At 43.2% G+C, this 22,163-nt stretch overlaps 1 protein-coding gene across 1 annotated transcript in view; it reads left to right on the top strand.

Annotated features, from left to right (window-relative positions):
* anp32a (acidic (leucine-rich) nuclear phosphoprotein 32 family, member A) overlaps window positions 1–21,902 on the top strand; it is a 54,306-nt gene extending 32,404 nt beyond the window's left edge. The window contains exons 3-7 of the mRNA XM_072278061.1: window positions 3,852–3,974; window positions 4,976–5,174; window positions 12,161–12,300; window positions 17,001–17,067; window positions 20,767–21,902. Coding sequence (XP_072134162.1) covers window positions 3,852–3,974; window positions 4,976–5,174; window positions 12,161–12,300; window positions 17,001–17,067; window positions 20,767–20,825 — 588 coding nt within the window. The 3' untranslated portion in view covers window positions 20,826–21,902. The remainder of the gene's footprint in view (window positions 1–3,851; window positions 3,975–4,975; window positions 5,175–12,160; window positions 12,301–17,000; window positions 17,068–20,766) is intronic.
* Window positions 21,903–22,163: the final 261 nt, after the last annotated feature.

Genomic DNA, 22,163 nt, shown 5'->3' with positions numbered 1-22,163 from the left:
CCCTTCAATGAACTTCTCCAAATTTCTCTTTATTGTTGAAACTAAACCCATATCCATCACTTCCACTCTGAGCAAATCTTATAGGTTTTCATTAAACCACAACACCAAACTTATTTCACAACCTATAGACTCACTTTCGAAGACTCGACAGCTCCTGTCTCTGATTTTGTTACTCACCCTTACTCACTCTTCCTTCAGTTAGTCCTGATGAAGGGTCTCGGCCTGAAACGTCGACTGCACCTCTTCTTACAGATGCTGCCTGGCCTGCTGCGTTCACCAGCAACTTTTAAGTGTGTTGCTTGAATTTCCAGCATCTGCAGAATTCCTGTTGTCTGATTTTGTTTACCTTTTTTTGTGTGTATTTGCGCAGTTTGTCATCTTTTGCATATTGGTTGTTTGTCAGTCTGTGTAGTTTTCCATTGACTGTATTGTATTTCTTTGTTGTACTTTGCCCACAAGAAAATAAATGTCATGGCAGTGTATAGTGACATATACACATGCAGTGTGATGAATTTGCTTTGAACTTTTGGGTTATTCCTATAGAAGTTTCACTCTGAGCTTAAAGTGCCCTCTGCGTGCAGACCTTAATGTCTTAGGTTTTGAATCCTTGGCTTCCATCTCTGACCATATGCAAAGAAATAAGTAATTGTGCTCATTTATCGAATTGCACGGTCTTAATGTGACAGACAATCTAACAATCTACCTGGAGGATCAGTGGGTCAGACTGTGGGGTTTTGACCCCTTCGTACGGATGCTGCCTGACCTGCTGAGGTCCTCCAGCAGATTTGTGTTTTGTTTTGCTCCATGCTCTCTGCCCCCCCCCCACCCCGTCTGTAGTCTTGAGTGTCTGTATAGTTGTGATGGTGTAAATAGGAGCAGAGTTAGCCCATTTGGCCCATCAATTCTGGTCCACCATGCCATCATGGTTGAATTATTATCCCTCTCAACCCCATTCTCTTGCCTTCTGCCCATAACCCTTGAAGTCTTACTAATCAAGAACCAGTCAACCTCCACTTTAAATATACCCAATAACCTTAGCCTTCATAGCCAGCTGTGGCAATGAATTCCACAGATTCACCACCCTCTGGCTAAAGAAATTTCCTTTTCTTTGTTCTCAAGGATGTCATATAGTCATACAAAGGAACAGCTCAGAAACAGGCCACTTGGCCCATCTAGTCAGTGAACAGCCATTTAAACTGCCTACTCAATCGACCTGCACCGGGACCAGAGCCCTCTATACCCTGTCATTGATGGACCTGTCCATTTGTCCCTACATTCTGAGTCTAGTCCCTCTGGGCCTAGACTCCCCCACTGCTGGAAGCATTCTCTCCACATCCACTCTATATGCTTTTCAGTATTGGGTGGGATTCAATGAGGTTCCCCTTGTCCATTCTTCTAAACTTCAAGTGCAGACCCAAAGCCATTAAATGCTCTTCAAGCTTGTAGGAGGCACGTGGTGTGTCAAGTTCATATTGTTTCTGTGTGAGTGAATTAACATCTGTGCCCCTCAATTATTTTTCATGGAGTGGAAAGTGTCCACTTTATTTTACTTTATCTCAAAATTGAGTGAGTTTCTTCATCATGGGCACTAGCCTCTATCCAGGACATCTTCAAGGAGCGAATGCCTCAAAAATGCAGCATCTGTCACTAAGGACCCCCCATCACCCAGGTCACGTCTTGTTCTGATTGCCACCATCAGGAAGTAGGCACGGAAGTCAGAAGACGCACACTGAATGATTCAGGAGCAGCTTCTTGCCCTCTGCCATCTGATTTCTGAATGGACATTGAAACCGTGAACATTACCTATTTTTAAACATTTTTCTTTTGCTTCACTTAGTTAATTTAACCATTAAAATATATATATATATTTACTGTAATTCAGGTTTTTTTCTCTATATTATCATGCTTTGCGTTGTACTATTGCCGCAAGGTTAACAAATTTCAAGACATATGCCAGTGACCTGGTTCTGATTCTGAAATTGAAAGGTCCCTACTCCCAGAGGTTGCATAGACAAGGATTATTTTCTCTGGGGCATCCAAGGCTGAGGGAAAACCTGATAGAAGTCTCTAAAATTACAAGAGGCATACATGCAGTAGACAGTCAGAAACTTTCTCCTCCGGGGTAGAAGTGTTGAATACTAAAGGAGAAAACTTCAAACTGAAAGGTGTAAGACTTAAAAGGGGAATTGTAATGCAAGTTGTTTTTTTACTTTAAGACAGAGGTAAGTATGTGCCTGGACACACTGGCAGGGTTGGCTAGTGGGTGCAGATAGAATAAAAGCTTTCAAGAGGCTTTTAGTCACATGAATGTACAGAGAATGAGAGATGGATCATGCAAAGGCAGAAGGGATTAAGTTTAGTTTGGCACAAAGACTGTGGGTTGAAGGGCCTGTTCCTGAGCTGTACTGCTATATATTCCCTGCTGAAAATCCTTCAACATTCCATCCAAATGTGATGACACACTTCAGACCATCTCTATTCCTCCGAATATAACGTGACTGAACTTGGAAACTACAGTGGGCCCACCGCATCCGCGGATTCAACCAACCGCGGATGAGGATCGGAAAAAAACTCGGAAGTTCTCTCTCCAGCACTCGTTGTTTGAGCATTGTTCGCCTCGCGTCTCGTTCGTTCGCTACTTGTGAGTGAGAGGAAGGAGTTTAAGGCTAGTAAGGGATGGCTGGCTAGCTATGTAAGGTGCTACAGCCTCAAGAACTTAAAGATCACGGGAGAATCGGCATTGGCGGATGCCGAGGCGGCATCAGCGTTCCCAGAAGAGCTATGAAGGTTGCGTTGGTACTAAACATGTACAGACTTTTTTTCTTGTCATTATTCCCTAAACAATACAATATAACAACTATTTGCATTGTATTAGGTATTATAAGTAATCTAGAGATGATTTAAAGTATACGGGAGGATGTGCGTAGGTCATACGCAAATACTACGCCATTTTATGTACAGGACTTGAACATTTGCGGAATTTGTTATCCGCAGGGGTCCCGGAACCAAACCCCCGCGGATACGGAGGGCCGACTGTACACAAGCCAAAACATCCATAGAGTGCCCAGCTGATTTAGAAACTCACTTGACATATCCACAGTCAGCACCAGGTCACCAATCCAACTACTTAAAGACGCTAGATTAAATTACTTTGGTAGATAAACGTTTGAAGTGTGGATATTTCACATTTATGATCTGGATTTACAATGAGCAAAGGACTCAATTTTCCCATAAAATTTCAACAAAAGCCTTGTTAAACATCAAAACATATGACAACCACTGGATAATAGAGATGGGTTTTAGGAGGAAGTAAGATGCGGAAGGAGTTCCAAAGCTTGGCAGCTGAGAGCTAACGAAGGAATGATTGTATACTGTCAAAATGCTCAGAAAGTGGCATTTTACTAAGCCACCTCCTAGTCCTGGGCAACAGACAACTCAGCAAGCCAATGGAGGGGAATAAACAATCAGCATTTCAGACCAAGACCCTTCATCAGGACCTATCCCTATTTCACAACAATTTCTTCACAAATAACGGGAATGCGAAACACAATAAATATTAATCAGTTTGTGTTTGAATCAGTCTGATTTACCCTTCTGATTCATCCTATTGTTTTTCATTAAATATGCCACACACTATTACTGCTTTAACTTTTCCCCTTATTCTCCATTTGGTCTCTGTGGGACTGAGTCTGTTCATCAGTATTGGACGTGGAGTGCACGTGGAATTCTTTAAAATCCATCGTGCTGGAGTGGACTCCATGAGGCACAAGCCCCTTGCTCCAAAAACTCAGTTTTATTTTAACAAACTTCTGTTTTATATTAACGCTGAAGTTTTCCTGTTTTATGCCCAGCTTGAACTAAGTGATAACAGAATCTCGGGAGGTCTAGAAGTGTTGGCAGAAAAATGTCCGAATCTCACGCATCTCAACCTCAGCGGCAACAAAATAAAAGATCTCAGCACAATAGAACCTCTGGTGAGTAACCCTGAATCTGAACTTTGGAACTTGTGGCATTGGGCATTTGCACGCAGTGTTCTAGGTGAATTAATGTTTGTAGAACCCTTTATAATATGTCCCAATTGGATGAAAGCTATGAACTTCTCTCAGCTACCTGTCAGTCCCCTCTCAGCTACCATCATTTGGGAGGGGGTGGTGTATATGTGGTAAAAATTTGTAAAATGTATCAGGCTGTTTTTGGCAAACATCAGAGAGGCAAAAAATTGGAAAGTTGAGTTTTTGATGTGGAGTTTTAAACAAACTTAGAAACAGAAAACATAGAAAACTTACAGCACAATACAGGCCCTTCAGCCCACAATGCTGTGCTGAACATATACTTTAGAAATTACCTAGGGTTACCCATAGCTGTCTATTTCTCTAAGCTCCATGTACCTATCCAGGAATCTCTTAAAAGACCCTATTGTATCTACATTTGCATTGAAAATATCCAGAACTTGCATTTGAATTTTCTTTAAAAGACATTTGAGATACATGTGTTTTTAAAAAGTTGAGTCCATTTTATGAAGATCAAATAAACTTGCTAAATTAAAAATGGACCGTTTGCAACAAATTGCAGTCCTGTGCCACGGATTACTGATCTGTTGTGCCATAACCACTGGGCTGATTTGTGAATGATGTGGTCCAGAGGTTTTGCAGCTTTTGACTAGCTGAGTTTGTACAGTGGTAATTCTTGGAGTCACGTGGTACTAGAGAAGGCTCTGAAATCATTAACTAATTGATCCTATGGTCAATTGCTTAAAGGTTCTAACTACATATCCATTTCCCTTGAGTGGTTACTTATTTCTATAGATTATGGCCATGGTGCACAAGAATCAGAAAGGCCATGGGCTATATCTGTTTTTTTTTAACACTAAAACTTCCAGCACTGATTGTAAGCTGCTGTTTCGAAGAATGAATTATCTCCTCTGTGATTTACATTCAAGCCTTGATGCGTTGTTTTCCCCACACTTCTGTTACAGAAAAAATTGGACAGCCTGCGCAGTCTAGACCTTTTCAATTGTGAAGTAACAAATCTAAATGACTACAGAGAAAACGTCTTCAAGTTTCTTCCGCAACTGACTTACTTAGATGGATACGATCGTGAGGATAAGGAGGCTCCTGACTCAGACACTGAGGCGTATTTGGAGGGGATAGATGACGATGATGAGGAGGATGATGGTACTGTTCTAACATTGATTTTTTTTTTCCCAACATTTCCTTTTTGATGGATATGTTAGATTGTAAATTTGTTCCTGAAGGTACTTGCTATTTGGCGTGGCTGTGGTAATATCTGTAGTGAGAAGGATTATGTTTTTTGTGTATACCTGAGTTTGGCCCTTGCCTCTGTAGCTCCAGGAAGAAATGAAGGTAATCCTTTGTGTAAGTAAATAGTGGGAAATCCCTGCCTGGTGTGAATGGTGTTGTAACAAGCACGGGGTCCTTCAGTCCATCATGTTGAAAGGATAGATAAGATAGAGGCAGGAAAGTTGTTTCCACTGGTAGGTGAGACTAGAACTAGGGGACATAGCCTCAACATTCAGGGGAGTAGATTTAGGACGGGGATGAGGAGGAACTGCTTTTCCCAGAGAGTGGTGAATCTGTGGAATTCTCTGCCCGATGAAGTAGTAGAGGCTACCTCAGTAAATATATTTAAGGCAAGGTTGGATAGACTTTTGCATAGTAGGAGAATTAAAGATTGTGGGGAAAAGGTAGGTAGGTGGAGCTGAGTCCACGGCCAGATCAGCCATGACCTTATTGAGTGGCGGAGCAGGCTCGAGGAGCCAGATGGCCAACTCTTCCTCCTATTTATTATGTTGTGCCGACCTTTTAAGATCAATCCAACTCTTTCCTCCCACATAGCCCACCATTCTTCTTTCAGCTATGTCTGTTGAGTGCCCCTAATGTATCTGCTTCTATGGCCACCCTGACCGTGTGTTCCGCCCACCGACTATTCTCCATATTTTAAAAAACCTGCCTCTGGCTTCAACCCCCACCCCATACTTGCTTCCGGCCGCCTGAACATTATACTCTCTTGAATTATTTATTTATTGAGATACAGTGTGGAGTTAGTCCTTCTGGCCCAGAACTGATCACCATACTCCAAAAGTGGTCTGAAAATCCTTTAAAATCTCAGTATTACATCCTTGCTTGTATGTTCTAGTCCTCTAGAAATGAATGCTAACATCGCCTTCCTAACTACCAATTTATCTTGCAAGTTAGTCTTTAGGGAATCCTGCACTAGGACTCCCAGGTCCCGTTTGTGTCTTTGATAGTCCATGTGATAATGTGTGTGCTGTACCAGCTTCTGAGTTAATCTGATTAAAGTAGACTACCTCTCCTTTCAATTTCCCCTTTGACATTCCTGTTCTCCATACAAGTTGGTGATATTGAATATAGAGACCACATCTGGTACTGGCAGCTCACCATCAAATCTCTGCTTAAAGTTCTTTCTAGATACTTCACAGTACATCATTCTGTCTCTTTACTTACTTATCATAATTAGTTGTCTATCATATCTGACAACGACAGTTTTTGAAACCTGTTGGGGAGATTTTTTAAAGTGGAAAGCTGTTGCACAGGGGGGCAATTCCACCCTAGCTGTCTGAAGTCCAGGTCCAGTGATGCAAGTAGTTGTCACGGCTGGGTCTTGGTTCAAGTGGATGATCGTGTCTTCATCTGTGCCTCCTCATGCCCTTCGATCTCCACACATCTCTTCCTGGCCATCAGATTTCACCGTTGTTCTCATCCGCCCAGTCTGCGGGAGCTGGCTTTGCATGCTGGGACAGGCCTGTCCCTAACTCATCGGGATATGAGGCCGGCCAACTGTCATCACTTGGTTTTGCCGGCCCTTTGAAGCGGTGAACCAGTGTGTGGCCCCTGTCACGTGCAGACAGCCACTTGGAGCCACAGGCAGATAAATCCCCAGGGCCAGATGGTCTGCATCCCAGAGTGCTTAAGGAAGTAGCCCAAGAAATAGTGGATGCATTAGTGATAATTTTTCAAAACTCGTTAGATTCTGGACTAGTTCCTGAGGATTGGAGGGTGGCTAATGTAACTCCACTTTTTAAAAAAGGAGGGAGAGAGAAACCGGGGAATTATAGACCGGTTAGCCTAACGTCGGTGGTGGGGAAACTGCTAGAGTCAGTTATCAAAGATGTGATAACAGCACATTTGGAAAGCGGTGAAATCATCGGACAAAGTCAGCATGGATTTGTGAAAGGAAAATCATGTCTGACGAATCTCATAGAATTTTTTGAGGATGTAACTAGTAGAGTGAATAGGGGAGAACCAGTGGATGTGGTATATTTGGATTTTCAAAAGGCTTTTGACAAGGTCCCACACAGGAGATTAGTGTGCAAACTTAAAGCACACGGTATTGGGGGTAAGGTATTGATGTGGATAGAGAATTGGTTAGCAGACAGGAAGCAAAGAGTGGGAATAAACGGGACCTTTTCAGAATGACAGGCAGTGACTAGTGGGGTACCGCAAGGCTCAGTGCTGGGACCCCAGTGGTTTACAATATATATTAATGACTTGGATGAGGGAATTAAATGCAGCATCTCCAAGTTTGCGGATGACACGAAGCTGGGTGGCAGTGTTAGCTGTGAGGAGGATGCTAAGAGGATGCAGGGTGACTTGGATAGGTTGGGTGAGTGGGCAAATTCATGGCAGATGCAATTTAATGTGGATAGACGTGAAGATATCCACTTTGGTGGCAAAAATAGGAAAACAGATTATTATCTGAATGGTGGCCGATTAGGAAAAGGGGAGGTGCCACGAGACCGGGGTGTCATTATACACCAGTCATTGAAAGTGGGCATGCAGGTACAGCAGGCGGTGAAAAAGGCGAATGGTATGCTGGCATTTATAGCGAGAGGATTTGAGTACAGGAGCAGGGAGGTACTACTGCAGTTGTACAAGGCCTTGGTGAGACCACACCTGGAGTATTGTGTGCAGTTTTGGTCCCCTAATCTGAGGAAAGACATCCTTGCCATAGAGGGAGTACAAAGAAGGTTCACCAGATTGATTCCTGGGATGGCAGGACTTTCATATGAAGAAAGACTGGATGAACTGGGCTTGTACTCGTTGGAATTTAGAAGATTGAGGGGGGATCTGATTGAAACGTATAAAATCCTAAAGGGATTGGACAGGCTAGATGCAGGAAGATTGTTCCCGATGTTGGGGAAGTCCAGAACGAGGGGTCACAGTTTGAGGATAAGGGGGAAGCCTTTTAGGACTGAGATTAGGAAAAACTTCTTCACACAGAGAGTGGTGAATCTGTGGAATTCTCTGCCACAGGAAACAGTTGAGGCCAGTTCATTGGCTATATTTAAGAGGGAGTTAGATATGGCCCTTGTGGCTACGGGGATCAGGGGGTATGGAGGGAAGGCTGGTGCAGGGTTCTGAGTTGGATGATCAGCCATGATCATAATAAATGGCGGTGCAGGCTCGAAGGGCCGAATGGCCTACTCCACCTATTTTCTATCTTTCTATGTGAGAGCTCAGTGTCTGGTGGGGGCCAGTGGTGAGAGCTGCCCCAGTATGGACCCAACAGGGCCCTTCACCTGAGCTGTGGGCACCCCATCATAGTTAATAACCATTAATAGTTGACACACTTGAATGAAAAACAAACTGCAGATGCTGGAATTTTGATAGAAGAAAAGAAAATGACAGAAGCATTAAACCTGTGGAGAAAGAATTTGTGGTCAATGTTTCAGTTCGACCCTTAAGAAGTGCTCATCGTGTTGGTGTATAGGCCATTTAATCTAAAAATGGGCTAACCAGGTTTGCCATAAGTAGGTAGATGCTTTTGAGTAAAGTGGAGACATTTAGTGGCTATCTGTCAATGCGATCACCTTGATTGTAGTTGGAGTGTATTGTGAGATTTTGTTTCAACACTGAAAGTGCTGAGTCTTGATTGGTGCCTTGGTTAATCGTTGTATTAGAGTAGGGTGGCATGGTAATGTCGCGGGTAATGCAACACTTTGTAGCGGCGGTGATTAGGGTTCAATTCCCACAGCTGCCTTAAAGAGTTGTATGTTCTCCCTGTGACCGTATTGGCTTCCTCCGGGTGCTCCGTTTTCCAGCCACATTCCAAAAACATATGGGCTGGGGTGAGTAGATTGCAAGCTAGAACAGCAACACTTTCAGGCGGTCCCACAGTTCAGACTGCTGGTGATTGGTGCAAACGACACATTTCACTGTCTGATCCAATGTTTTGATGTATATGTGAAAAGTAAATCTAATCTATTACTGTAATGGTCATAACATGAACTGGGAGGTGCTGCAATCTATTAACTAAATAGACCAGTAGACAGAATTTGGCCATTTTATATTTCAAACAAAAACGGCACTTTATTTAGCCCCACTAGCATTCAGGACACCTCCAAGGAGCAATACCTCACAAAAGGCAGCTTCCATCATTAAGGACCCACATCGCTCAGGACATTCCCCTTTCTCAATGCACCTTCAGGAAGGAGGTAGCAGAGTCCTTGAGGCACACACTCAATGATTCAGGATTAGCATCTTCCCCTCCACCATCAGAATTCTGAATGGACATTGAGTCCACAAACAACACCTCAGTAACTTTTTTTCTCTTTTCGCACTACATATTTAATTTTACTTTTTTAAATGTATATATACTTGCTGTAATTTACAGTTTTTTATTGGTATGTATTGCTTTGTACTGCTGCTGCATATCAACCGATTTCACAACATGCACCAGTGATTCTTATTTAAAGGGGAAATCCAAGCTTGTGAAATAAACCTGTAATAGAAAGGGAGAACATAGGATAAGTCTTCTTGAGCCCTTTATATGGTGTTAATGACAGTACACTATTAGTACAGGCAAATACTACAAGTCCCTAACTTTGCAGGAGGAATAGACACATGACTTTTTAAAAACTGTCTTGTGTTTTTCCAGCAATTTTGTTTAACCTGGATAAGCTGTGTAAACCTAAGCAGAGAGATTAAGTTTTCTGAAGATTAAAGATTAGCTTTGTCACGCGTACATCAAAACATAGCAGGTCCAAAATTCACTCACCCTAACCCAGATGCCTTTGGAATGTGGGAGGAAGCTGGAGCACCTGGAGGAAACCCACGTAGTCGCAGGGAGAATGTATAAACTCCTTACAGACTGCGGCATAAAATGCAGGCGCTGTATTGACCGCTACACTGCCATGCTATTACAGCCTTGCAACAGTTATTGAGATGTAGTGGGCTTGGCTTGGCATGTCTTGTCCTTGTGCTGGCTACTAATCTCTGGCGGGTCTGCGAATTGGCCACAGGATCATTGGTAAACTATGGATGTGGGGCGTGCCTCGTGCTCTGTTTCCTGTTGTACCCTGCCAGTTCGTGGATATGTTTTGAATCTGTTAGTGGCCGTGGGGTTGGCAGCATTATAACTGTTAGGGCACATTGTGGAATTGGGGTGTGTTGGAAACGTTAACTTCAGCAACCAAATCTTTTAGAGCTGAACGTGGATTGTAGATTCAATTTAAGTTGCAGCTGGAGACTGCAATTCATTGAAAAACCAAACAATGCTGATTAACATTCATTTTGGGTGTCTGGAGTATGGGTGTGAAGAAAGAGGTTTGAAAATTGCATGTAATTCAAAAGAAGCATTGTAGATACATTGTAAATATAGAATCGTCCTTTGATCTTTTTTAAGCACATAAAATGTGAGGTAATATTTGGTCGAGCAAGCCTCTTCCTCCAATAGGGTCTCAATAAGATGCCTACTGCTCAGTTTCGTTGAATAAAACATTTCTATGTCCATTAGCTTCAGTGTCTCTCCGTGGTGACCTTGTCTGCATTACAACAGTAAGCTCATGGAAACCTGGACAAATTCTTCTCACTGGCCAACCCATCTGGGGCTGGATGCACAATGTTTTCTTTTAATAATAGAGGACACTGTTAGTTCATTCTCTTCTTCAGTCTTTAATAGCAAACTAGCTCGATTACCTGATTGTAAGAAGGGTAGAGAGTATTTTCATGGGTTCGCACTCAGAACTTTAGTCATGTAACTGCTGGTTATAACAAGTAACCCTCAGCAGTAGCAAACTCTTGCTGGTGTACAGGTGCCAGTGTACTGCACATGAAAGACCGGTGTGGTATCATCAATTGCTGTGTTGGATGACGTAGGCAGTCATGGTCTTTCCATGACTGTGATTGTTATTGGCAAATTTTTCTACTGAAGTGCTCTGCCATTGCCTTCTGGGCAGAGTCTTTACAAGATGGGTGACCCCCCCCCCCCCCCCCCCCCCCGCCAAGCCATTATCAATACTCTTCAGAGACTGTCTGCCTGGTATCAGTGGTTGCATAACCAGGACTTCGATGTGCGCCAGCTGCTCATACGACCATCCACCATCTGCTCCCGTGGCTTCACGTGACCCTGATTTTTCTGTGGGGAGGGGTGTGGCTGCTAAGTAGTGCTACACCTTGCCCAATGGTGACCTATAGCTTAGCGGAGGGAAGGAGCACCTTGTGCCTCCATCGCTAGAAATGTATCTCCACCCTGCCACCCAAGTGTGCGGTTATAGAGGTTGAAAAAGGTGGTGAAAGTTGTGATTTAGTTAAAATCTTGTGCAATTACACACATCCCTGGCCTTTGGACATCTGCTGTAAATACATTTCTATAGCAGTCATCTTCTGCAGGGCTTTGTAATTGACCTGAATTGTCCCTAAGTGGGAACTAGGACGGATTACAACTTCGCTCTGCCTTCTGTAGTGTCGCATCAGCAATGTGTTTGTTACATCCTGATTCCTACGTTTTTAAGTGATGGTGACACTGTGGGGGAGGAGCGGGGAAAGACAGAACTTCCACATAATAAAGAATGGGATTGTGACAGGTTTTAGTATGCCTGCCTTATATCCTTATTCCTTTTGAGCTATTTTGTGGGTCATTATCTATAATTCATTGTGACACAGTGGAGTCTGCAGAGCCAGCTGTTTGACCTAGTTTTAAGAATGTAGTATTCCCCAGTCCCTTCAGATCACTCAGTGGTTCATCTGTCCATGTGTTCTGCATTGTCCATGCTCTAAAGACATTTGGATGCCATTGTAGCCAATTCATCACCAATTTAGTTTTTTTTAGAAGCCATTGGTTTCCTTTCTTGCATTGCATTAATTTAACTTCCACTTTTTTTTTACTTTTTGCTGTGCAGACGTTGACGAGGAAGAGTATGATGAGGCAGCTCAGTGTGAAGAGGACGAAGATGAAGAAGGGGAGGAGGAGGAAGAGGAGGATGAGGATGAAGAGGATGAAGGGGAAGAAGAGGAGGAAGTTGTCAGCGTAGAGGAAGAGGTATGGTTAAACACAGTAGAGCCCTTACAACATGCTAGCTCACCTGAGGAAAGATCTTGTCAGTTCTAAATGTCTTGGAACCTTGAATATCTTTTTACTTCAGACTGACCTTTCCAATTTGACTTCAAGGCTTTGCTTGTGTGGGTTTGGGTCAGAGGGTGTCTCCAATAAGTACCTGAGGGAAGAATTCTTTGTTGCTGCTCATAATTCAGTAGAGTTGGAGTCGAGATCAATTTTCAGGGCAGTGCTGAGGGTGTGTATTCATTTTTGGATAAGACGTTTAAAATGACTGCTTAGGTGACTGTTAGCAGTCTTACTGCAGCATTTCATAAAAATCTGCTGACATCTTGCTGCTGTTTGTGGGAATTTGTTGTGTATAAATTGGTTGGTACATTTACTAGGTTGAGTATAAGTGGTTTGAGATTTGCATCAAATGGACATTCATTTTGACAGGACCAGAATATAAAAGCAAGGACGTAATGCTGAGGTTTAATTGGTCAGACAGCACTTGGAATATCACGAGGTCCTTTTCTAAGAAAGAATGTGCATTGGAGAGGGTCTGGAGAAGGTTCACGAGAATGAACATTTGATGATTCTGGGACTGTACTCACTTGAGTTCATAATAATAGGGGGGTATCTCATTGAGGTCTACCAAATATCGACAGGCCTAAATTGAGAGGATGCTTCCAATAGTGGGGGAGACCAGAACCTGAGGGCACAGCCTAAGAATACAAGGACGTCCTTTTAGAGCAGGTGAGGAGGAGGGTGGTGAATCTATGGAATTCATTGCCATGGATGGCTGTGGAGGCCAAGTCATTGGGCATATTTAAAATGGAAGCCGATAGGTTCTTGACTAGTAAGGGCATCAAAGGTTCAGGGGAGAAGGCAGGAGAATGGGGTTGAGAGGGATAATAAATCAGCTGTGGTGGAATGGTGGAGCAGACTATGGACCCTAATTCTTTTCTATGTCCTATAATTTAAATGCCAGACCATTTCTAATGTGCGTACGTGCTTCGAGCAATTAGCAAGGCAGTAAGTTCTTTAGCAAACTTGATATTTGAAAACCCTTAATATAATAAACCTTAGTTAATTAGCTTCTAGCTCTGTTACCTGACCCATTCATATGCTGATGTGATTGCATATTCTCAGAATTTGACCCACTCTCAGCTTTTATCTATGGCGCTATCGTATTTTGAAAGCCACTTTCACAAACGTACTCTGTTAACCTACTGCGGGATCTTGGTTCCTGCCTTGGTGTGGTATTCTGGAACGCTGCACTGCACTGGATGACTGCTGCTCAGTCAGGCCAGCAGCACTGAGAGTGCCCCAGCACCACAGGGACTCTGAGGAAGAGCTGAACTATCAAGTATAATATTGAAGGATTGTCCCATTTTCAGATAGACAGTATTGGGGACTGTTAACGCTGGCAAACAGGCAGTGCTGAGTGAGCACTGTACTGCTGGAGGGACAGTGATAAAGGAAGATTAGCTGAGGGTGTGGTTCGCTAACTGAAACAGTACAAGGAGCCACACTCAGTGTTCCGAGCAATGTACCTAATAAAGTGGCCACAGTGGTGTGGTCTGCTGTAGCCCATCCAGTTCAGGGTTCGATATGTACATTTAGAGATGCTCTTTGGCACACCACTGTTGTAAAATGTGGTTATTTGAGTTGCTGTTTGCCCACTTTCCTGTGACCTTTCTCATTAACAAGGCATTTTCGCTCACAGAGCTACCCTCACGAGATGTTATTTGTATTTAGCGCGTGGAAATCCCAGGAGATCAGCACTTTCTGAGATATTCAAACCATCCTGTTTGGCACCAACAATCATTCCACGGTCAAAGTCACTTTGATTACATGTTATCCCTATCCTGATGTTTGGTTTGAACAACTGAACCTCTTGACCATGCCTGCATGCTTTTATGCATTGAGTTAGTGCCACATGACTGGCTGATTAGATATTTGCATTAACAAGCAGGTGTATCTAACAAAGTGGCCATTGAGTATATAATTCAGCAGGAAGGAGATGAATTTTTTTTTTTTTTTTTTTTACCTTTTCAACCATTTATTGAAAGTTGGGGAAGGGGAAATTGACCTCTATTTTTATTGTCCCAGTTCTGAATCTAGCTGACAAAGGGTTTTGGATACGAGTTGATATATTCTGTGTCACGATAGTATTAGGTTTGTATTTAATTCTAATAACACTCCTCTGAAGTCTTTAAGCTATCTTCTAAAATAAAATTTGACAACAAGCCACAAAAAGATTTTTGGGTCTAGTAACCAGAAGTTTGGTCAGAGATGTGGGATTTAAGGAGGAAAGATCTATGGATAGAAATCCAAGATTTGGGACTTCACTGATGGTGCGGGCAACACACACAAATTGCTGGAGACACTCAGCAGGCCAGGCAGCATCTATAGGGGTAGAAAAAGTACAGTCAACATTTCTGGCCAAAACCCTTCGGTAGGACTGACAGTGCAGGAATGGTTTACGTGAAACACTGTTGTAGGAAAGCAGCATCTATCATCAGAGATCCCTACCACCCATTCCATGCTCTTTTCTTTCTGCTGCCATCAGCTAGAAGGTACAAGTGCCTCAGGACTTGCCCCACCAGGTTCAAGAACAGTTACTACCCCTGAACCCATCAGGCTCATGAACCAAAGGGGATAGCTACAGTCACTTCCCCATCCATTGAGATGTTCCCACAACCAATAATCTCACTTCTAACACTATTTATCATGTTTAATCATGTTCCTGTTATTTATTGCTATTTATTTATATTTGCATTCACATTGTTTGTTGCCTTCTGCACTCTGATCTTACATCGATCCTGTTATAGTTACTATTCTATAGATTTACTGAGTAAGGAAAATGAATCTCAAGGTTGTATGTGGTGACATGTGTGTACTTCGATAATAACGTTTAATTTGGCCTCTCTTATCCCTAATGTTCGGAGTTCAAAGTTGTAGTACAGGCTAAAGATGCCCTGTTTTAGGAGCATGCAGAAAGGCCACACGGAGATGGTGTTCAAAATAACGGGCGTTTTACACCATAGTTAAAGCTGATCTACTGGAACATGATTTGATTACAGCCTTTACATTCTCAGCTGACTGGATTACATGGAAACTTGACTAACAGTAAAATTAGGTTTTGATAACAGAATGGTGGTTACAAAAAGACTTGAGTAACAAGCCAGATCTTGATTACAGTGTTATCCACAAGACTTTAGATCTTCTCTTTTGGAGTTTAGTAAGAGCCTCTCTCACCACTCCCTCTCTGTGATCTCTACTGCTGTTCTCCAACTCTTCAACCATGTGCTCATCTGCAGTCTCACCTACCACCTGCCCTTCCTCTGCCACCTTATTCTGGCTTCTTCCCCTTTACTTTCCAGTCCCGATGAAGGGTCCCCACAACAAGAGATTCTGCAGATGCTGGAAAACCAGAGTAGCACACAGATAAAATGTTGGAGGTACTCAGCAAGTCAGGTAGCATTTTAGAAGGGGACACACAATATTCGTTTTGGGCCGAAGCCCTTCATCAGAACTGGAAAGGAATGGAGAAGAAGGTGGAAGGGGTACAAGCTAGCAGTAGATTGATGAGACCAGGTATTAGGGGAGATGAGTGAGTGAGGAATAAAGTTAGAAACTGGGAGATAAGTGGACCAGGTATCAGGCTGAAGAACGAGGAATCTGATAGGAGAGGGCATGGGACCATGGGAGAAAGGAAGAGGAGCACCAGAGGGCAATGATGGGCAGGTGAGAGGGAAGTTAGAATAGAGAAAGGGGAAAAAAAGAGATGGGAGCAGAGGAGAAATTACAAGAAGTTTGAGAAATTGCTGTTCAATTGTCTTCACCAGCATCTCAAAATGGCTAGGGTACAATGAATTACAGAGGCACTTTCCATCCTCTGGGCAACCAGTGGACATTTTGTACTAATATTCATATTGGTAGGCGAGGTCACTGCTTTAAATGATGCAGTAGATGCAACCACATGAACTGTTGTATGTGGTAGGTGAATTCTTAACCAGTGGAGAACAATCCCTTCTGCCCAGCGACAGGAGCAGAACTACTCCATTATGTCCGAAGAGTCTGCTCCATCTTTCCATTGTGACTAATTTATTATCCCCCTTAGCCCCTTTCTTATGCTTTCTCCCTGTAACATTTGACACCCTGACTACTCAGGAACCTATCAACCTCTGCTTTAAATATACCTAATGACTCGGCCTCCAAGGCCATCTGTGGAGTTGAAATCCACAGATTCACTGCCCTCTGGCTAAAGGAATGCTTCCTCGTGTATGTTCTAAAGGGACGTACTTCTATTCTGAGGCTGTGCCAACCCCACTGTAGAAAGCATCATCTCCATGTCCACTCTATCTAGGCCTTTGAATATTCAACAGGCTTCCAGGTCACTATTCTTGGCTGTGCCTTTGGCTGCCGAACCTGTAGGTTCTGTAAATCCTCAGGAAGCCTTCAGCCTTTGGTCATTTATAACCGTACCTTCTTGATCAGCCTTTTCCTTGACCAAGCACCAACTCAATGGTAGACTTTATCTGGAAACATCCCCGTGAAACAGTGCTCGGGTGTGTTTGCTGCTCAGGATTTGTGTTCCGAGCTTTAAGGCAGTCTCTTGAAGAAGAGGCCGTTGCCAATGTTGCTTATGGTCGAGAGCTGTTGAGTATTAATGTTTAGTCTGTTGACTTTTGCAGGATGAAGACGAAGAGGACTTCAATGATGGTGAATTAGATGAAGAGGAGGAAGAAGATGAACAGTCAAGTGTGTATGGGCCTCCTGATAGGTTGTGATTTCTGGTTAACTGGATTTTCTTGGAGTCATACAGCAGAGGAACTGGCCCCTTGGGCCACCAAGACCATACTAACTATCAAGTCTTGATGGCTGCTGACATTTGCAGTGTAACTAAACCTTGGCAGAATAGGAAGGGAAAGGGGTTGAGAACAACATACAAAATGCTGGAAGAACTCAGCAGCTCAGCTAGTATTGATAGAGTGGAATAAAAACAGTCAATGTTTCAGACAGAGCCCCTTCATCAGGACTGGAAAGGAAGTGGGAAGAAGCCAGAGTAAAAAGCTGGGAGGGAAGGGATTGAGAAATAGGTTCTTCAGATGAATTTGAGAGTTTAGGGATATTAATAGGAGGGTCTGAACAGTGTAGTCAACAGCTGAATAGTCCATAAGATTCCTCTATTTACAAACATCCAACTTCCAGATTTTAGCTTTAATGCTGTTGTTTCTTAAGTGGTATGTGTCTTTGATTAAGAACGTTTCTTTTGTAATGCATAGTACACGCTCCCTGCCCGTAAGAATACCAGAGTGCTCTGGGAGCTGATGTCCAGTCTCTGCGTTGGTGAAAATCTGCCGTCTTCCCCCCGAAGGGTGCGGGGGGGGGGGGGGGGGTCAGTTGAAAACTCCATCTGAGATTTTGCAATTAGAACGTCTTGGATCAACTGAGAAAATGAGCAAAGGAATAGGAGGTGGGATTTAGCTCTCTGAAATATGAGGAAATGCGTTTATGGACAGGCCAGTATATATGCTTGGGTGGCAGGGTGAAGATGGGCCTCTATTGAAGGAGGTACAAGGTGCTGCTTCCCTCCGCTAGCCTGCAGGTCACCCTCGGGCAAGGTGTAGCACCTGCTTAGCCCCCCCAAATCAGGGTCACGTGAAGCCACGGGAGCAGGTGGTGGATGGTCGTCTGAGCAGCTGGTGCATGTTACAAGTCTTGGTTATGCAACCACTGACGCCAGGCAGACAGTCTCTCATGGCTGGGGTCACCCATCTTGTAAAGACACTGCCCAGAAGGCGGCAATGACAAACTATTTCTGCGGAAAAAATTTGTCAAAACCAATCATGGTCATGGAAAAACCATGATCACCCACGTCATTTGAAACAGCACATAATGAAGGAACAATATATGCAGTAAATGACAGGAATGTTGGGAGTATTGTAGAACAGATTTTTGGCCAGGTACGAGGTCTCTGAAAGTGATAGGGTGGTGAAGAAGACATGATACACTTGCCATCATTGGTTGGTGTTGAGAATCGAGAGTTGAGATGACATTGGTTGTTAGGATGTCATTCGTTGAGATGTGGGGTTGAGGATCAGATTTGGGATGATACTGGTTGTTGGGATGTCACTTGTTGAGAGGGAGGATTGAGTATCAGAGTTGGGATGACATTGGTTGTTAGGATGTCCATTCATTGGGGGGGAGGATGAGTATTAGTTGGGATGTCCAGTTACATCTGTATGACATTGGTGAGACTGCACTTGGAGTATAGTACACAGTTCTAGTCACCATGCTGCGTTAACAATGTAATTAAACGACAGAGGATGAACTTAATTACTTCAGAAAAAAAAAAATTGCTTCCTTGGCTGATCTTTAATGGAGTTACTCATATTCATTCTGTGGTCTATTTGACCTGGGGTCATTGAAAGGAGATAGATCGATACGTTTGACTAGGTTGCTGTGATATCTTATGAGATGTAGGAGGATGTAGATTGTAGAAGATGCCTCTTAAAGACCATTAAGACCTAGGAGCAGAATTAGGCCATTTGGCTCTTTCGTTCCTTCATGGCTGATTATTATCTCTCTTAGCCCCATTCTCCTGGTTTCTCCCCGTAACCTTTGACACCCTTGCTAATCAAAAACTTGCCAGGTTATAAACAAACAACCATTGACCCAGAGGAAGATGCACAAGACCCCTAGATATTACTCCCAAGGCCATGGCAATTCCTTCCCGTAGCCTAGCTTACATAGTAAGACCTAAACAACACATACAAAGTAGCACAATGGTTAAATTGCATGACTCAACAGCCAGAATGATGAACCATTGATTGAGACTGAATGGCTTCCCTCTCTACTTGACTGAAAACGACATTGTATCTGTAAAAGATAAACACTGGAGGCACAAGACCATAAGACATGGGAGCAGAATCAGGTCATTTGGCCCATCAAGTCTGCTCTGCCATTCTATCATGGCTGATTTATTGTCCCTCTCAACCTAATCTCCTGCCTTTTCTCCATAACCTTTGATCACTGTCTGGTAGTGAATGCCACAGATTCACCACCATTTAGCTAAATAAATTCCTCAACTGTTCTGAAGGGATGTCCTGTTATTCTGAGGTTCTGCCCTCTGGCCCTAGACCCTCCCACATCTTCTCCAAGTCTACTCTGTCCAGGTTTTCAGTGAGATTCTGCCTCCTGCCTCCCCGCCATTTTTCTAAACCCCAGTGCGTACAGGCCCAGAGCCAGCAAATGCTGCTCATATATTAACCCTGTCATCACCAGGGTCATTCTCATAAGCATTTGGCCTTTCTCCAATGCCAGCACATCCTCCTTTATATGTGGGGCCGTAAACTTGTGAATGTTGCTGGGATTGGAGGGTTGAGTTGCAACGAGAGACTGGATAGGCAGGGACTGTTTTCCCTGGAGTGAAGAAAGCTGCTTATAGAATGATACAATGTGAAGAGCTCAGGTAGTTTTAGACTCGCCAGGATAGTTGAGATTCTGAAGAGGACCCGAGAGCCAGGCTTTTGCACACAAGACGTGGCTTGTACATTGAACAAGTTGCCAGGGAAAGTGGTGGGTAAAGGCTAGAATAATTGGACAGGGACACATGAGAAAGGTTTAGGGATCTAGGTCAGAAGTGTCCAAATGGGCCTAGCTCAGGTCATCATGGATGAGTCGGGCTGATGGACTTGTTTCTATACTTTGTGAACCACAGGTAGCTGAACTGAGTGAGATGCAGGTGGGGATTACCTCCAAGTAATGTTTTTTTCAGAATTGTGTTTGTTATCACTGCCTTAGATGATGTGCAATTTGTTGTTTTGCAGCAGCAATGCAGGGCAAAGAGCAAAATTACTAGAAATTGCAAAAATAGTGCAAATAAAAACAATAATAAGGTTTTTTTCTGTAAAGTGTATGAACTTTAGTAAGAAGATGAGGAGACAAATGTGCTGAAGCTTCTGTAAACCCTCTGTTGTATTTAGGGGAAGCACATGCAGGGTTGGGAACTATTACATTCAGCACAATAGTGTAGTGGTTAGTGTAATGTTCTTACAGTGCCAGCGATCATTGATCAGGGTTTGAATTCCTGCTGCTGTTTTGTCTGTGTTCGCCCCGTGACCGTGCGGTTTCCTCCAGATGCTCCGGTTTCCTCCCACATCCCAAAGACGCACGCGTTAGGGTTAGTGAGTTGGCACCAGAAGCGTGGCAACACTTGCGGGCTACCCAGCACAGTCCTCACTGATGTAAACAGTGCACTTCACTGGAAGTTTCAACGTACATGTGGGCAAATAAGCTAATCTTATCTTCAGAACCAGCTTGGTGCCCAGTAGATCAAATATCATGCACTCATAATTCTAACTAGTCTGGCTGTATCCTTTGTAATGCCTTGTCCCCTTTCCTCTTCTTTGCTCTAATATCTTCTATTTCCTTTCAAATCCCTTCCCCCTCCCCAAGGAGTCAAAGGTCAGAAGAGGAAACGAGATCCTGAAGATGAAGGCGAGGAAGATGACTAAATTTCCAGTGTTAACCTCTTGTGACTGACTGTTTTTAACCTGTTTTCTCCCTTTTCCAGACCCCACCCCAATGTTGCTGTGGGAATGATGAGTGAGGGAGAAAAGCTCCCGTTCCCCCTGCTCTGAACTGTCCTGATCTGGTTCTCCTCCATTGGGTGTTGTGAATTTGGACGTACTGCCCCTGTTGCGGACATGGGCAAGGCCCTAATCTAAATAACGTTGACTTTTATTTTATTATGGTTGGTTCAAGCAGCTGTTTAAAACCTTATCTCAAATCACATCCACAGCAACATATACCAAGTGGCATATTCTAAAATGGAAAAAAAAAAGAGAAGGTATGTTTGTATTGTGCAGAAAATGGTTGCCAGTTTTGGAAAGTGATGCTGACTTTTTTTTAAATAGCCCCATTTTCCTTTACCCCCTTCTTCTCTCCACCCCCCCCCCCCCCCCCCACGCTCTTTAGGTGTGATAGATGTTTTCTGTAAATAGTGACCAAAGCTCACTTGCTCATGCCCTGGACTTCCCAGTCTGCAGCTGGTCTTCTGAAAAAGGCACCCATTTAACTTGTAGTCCTAATTGATTGGTTGGTAGTGTAACAAACCATTGTAATAAAAAATACTACATTTGAACCCCAATTTCCCAGCACCGTGTGCTACTTTTTGGTCTGTAATATATAATCTGAATACCATAGAGGAGAAGAAACTCAGCAATTTATTTCCTCCTTGTGCTGTACACTTTAATGAATTTTTTTACAAGCATCCTTATGCAGAAGAAGAATAATTATAGCATGTAGTGTTGAATGGGCATGTTTTCATACATTCGAGGGCATAATATTAATGCAGAATTGTATTTTCTTATCTTGGTGAAGTCAGTAAAGTTGACTAGGGGTGGGAAAAGAAATGCCTAGTGAATGTACAGACTTTTACTTTCATATCTGGGGTGACTATATTCCTAGTCAATATTTCATCTGTACAAAAAATTGCCGCAGTTTTTTTTCTCTCAGCAAAGCCAAACTTTTAGTTTTGTGTCTGTTTTTTGTCATTCAACAGTTTCAATAAATCCTTTTTTTATATACAATTTTTGTGACTTGTTTTGAGTGTTAGGGCCATTGATGATTTATTGGGGGGGGATGGTCAGGGGTTTGAAACATTTGGGGAAGCTGTTGATGTCCTCTTGTGGTTGTCTCGGGCTACACAATCTTGGGATTTAGCTATAGGCACTTTATTTGTGTTGAAGAGGAGCAGTGCCAGAGATTGCTGAAGCAAGAGTTGATGTTCTGAGCTGCCTTCTGACCACATGCTTTGGCAGCCAATGGGATTTCACTCGGTTGACCTTTGA

This window comes from Mobula birostris, chromosome 14, assembly GCF_030028105.1.
Source record: "Mobula birostris isolate sMobBir1 chromosome 14, sMobBir1.hap1, whole genome shotgun sequence".
Lineage (NCBI taxonomy): Eukaryota > Metazoa > Chordata > Chondrichthyes > Myliobatiformes > Myliobatidae > Mobula > Mobula birostris.
Note: the sequence above shows the minus strand (reverse complement) of the source record. Positions and strands in the feature narration are given on the sequence as shown.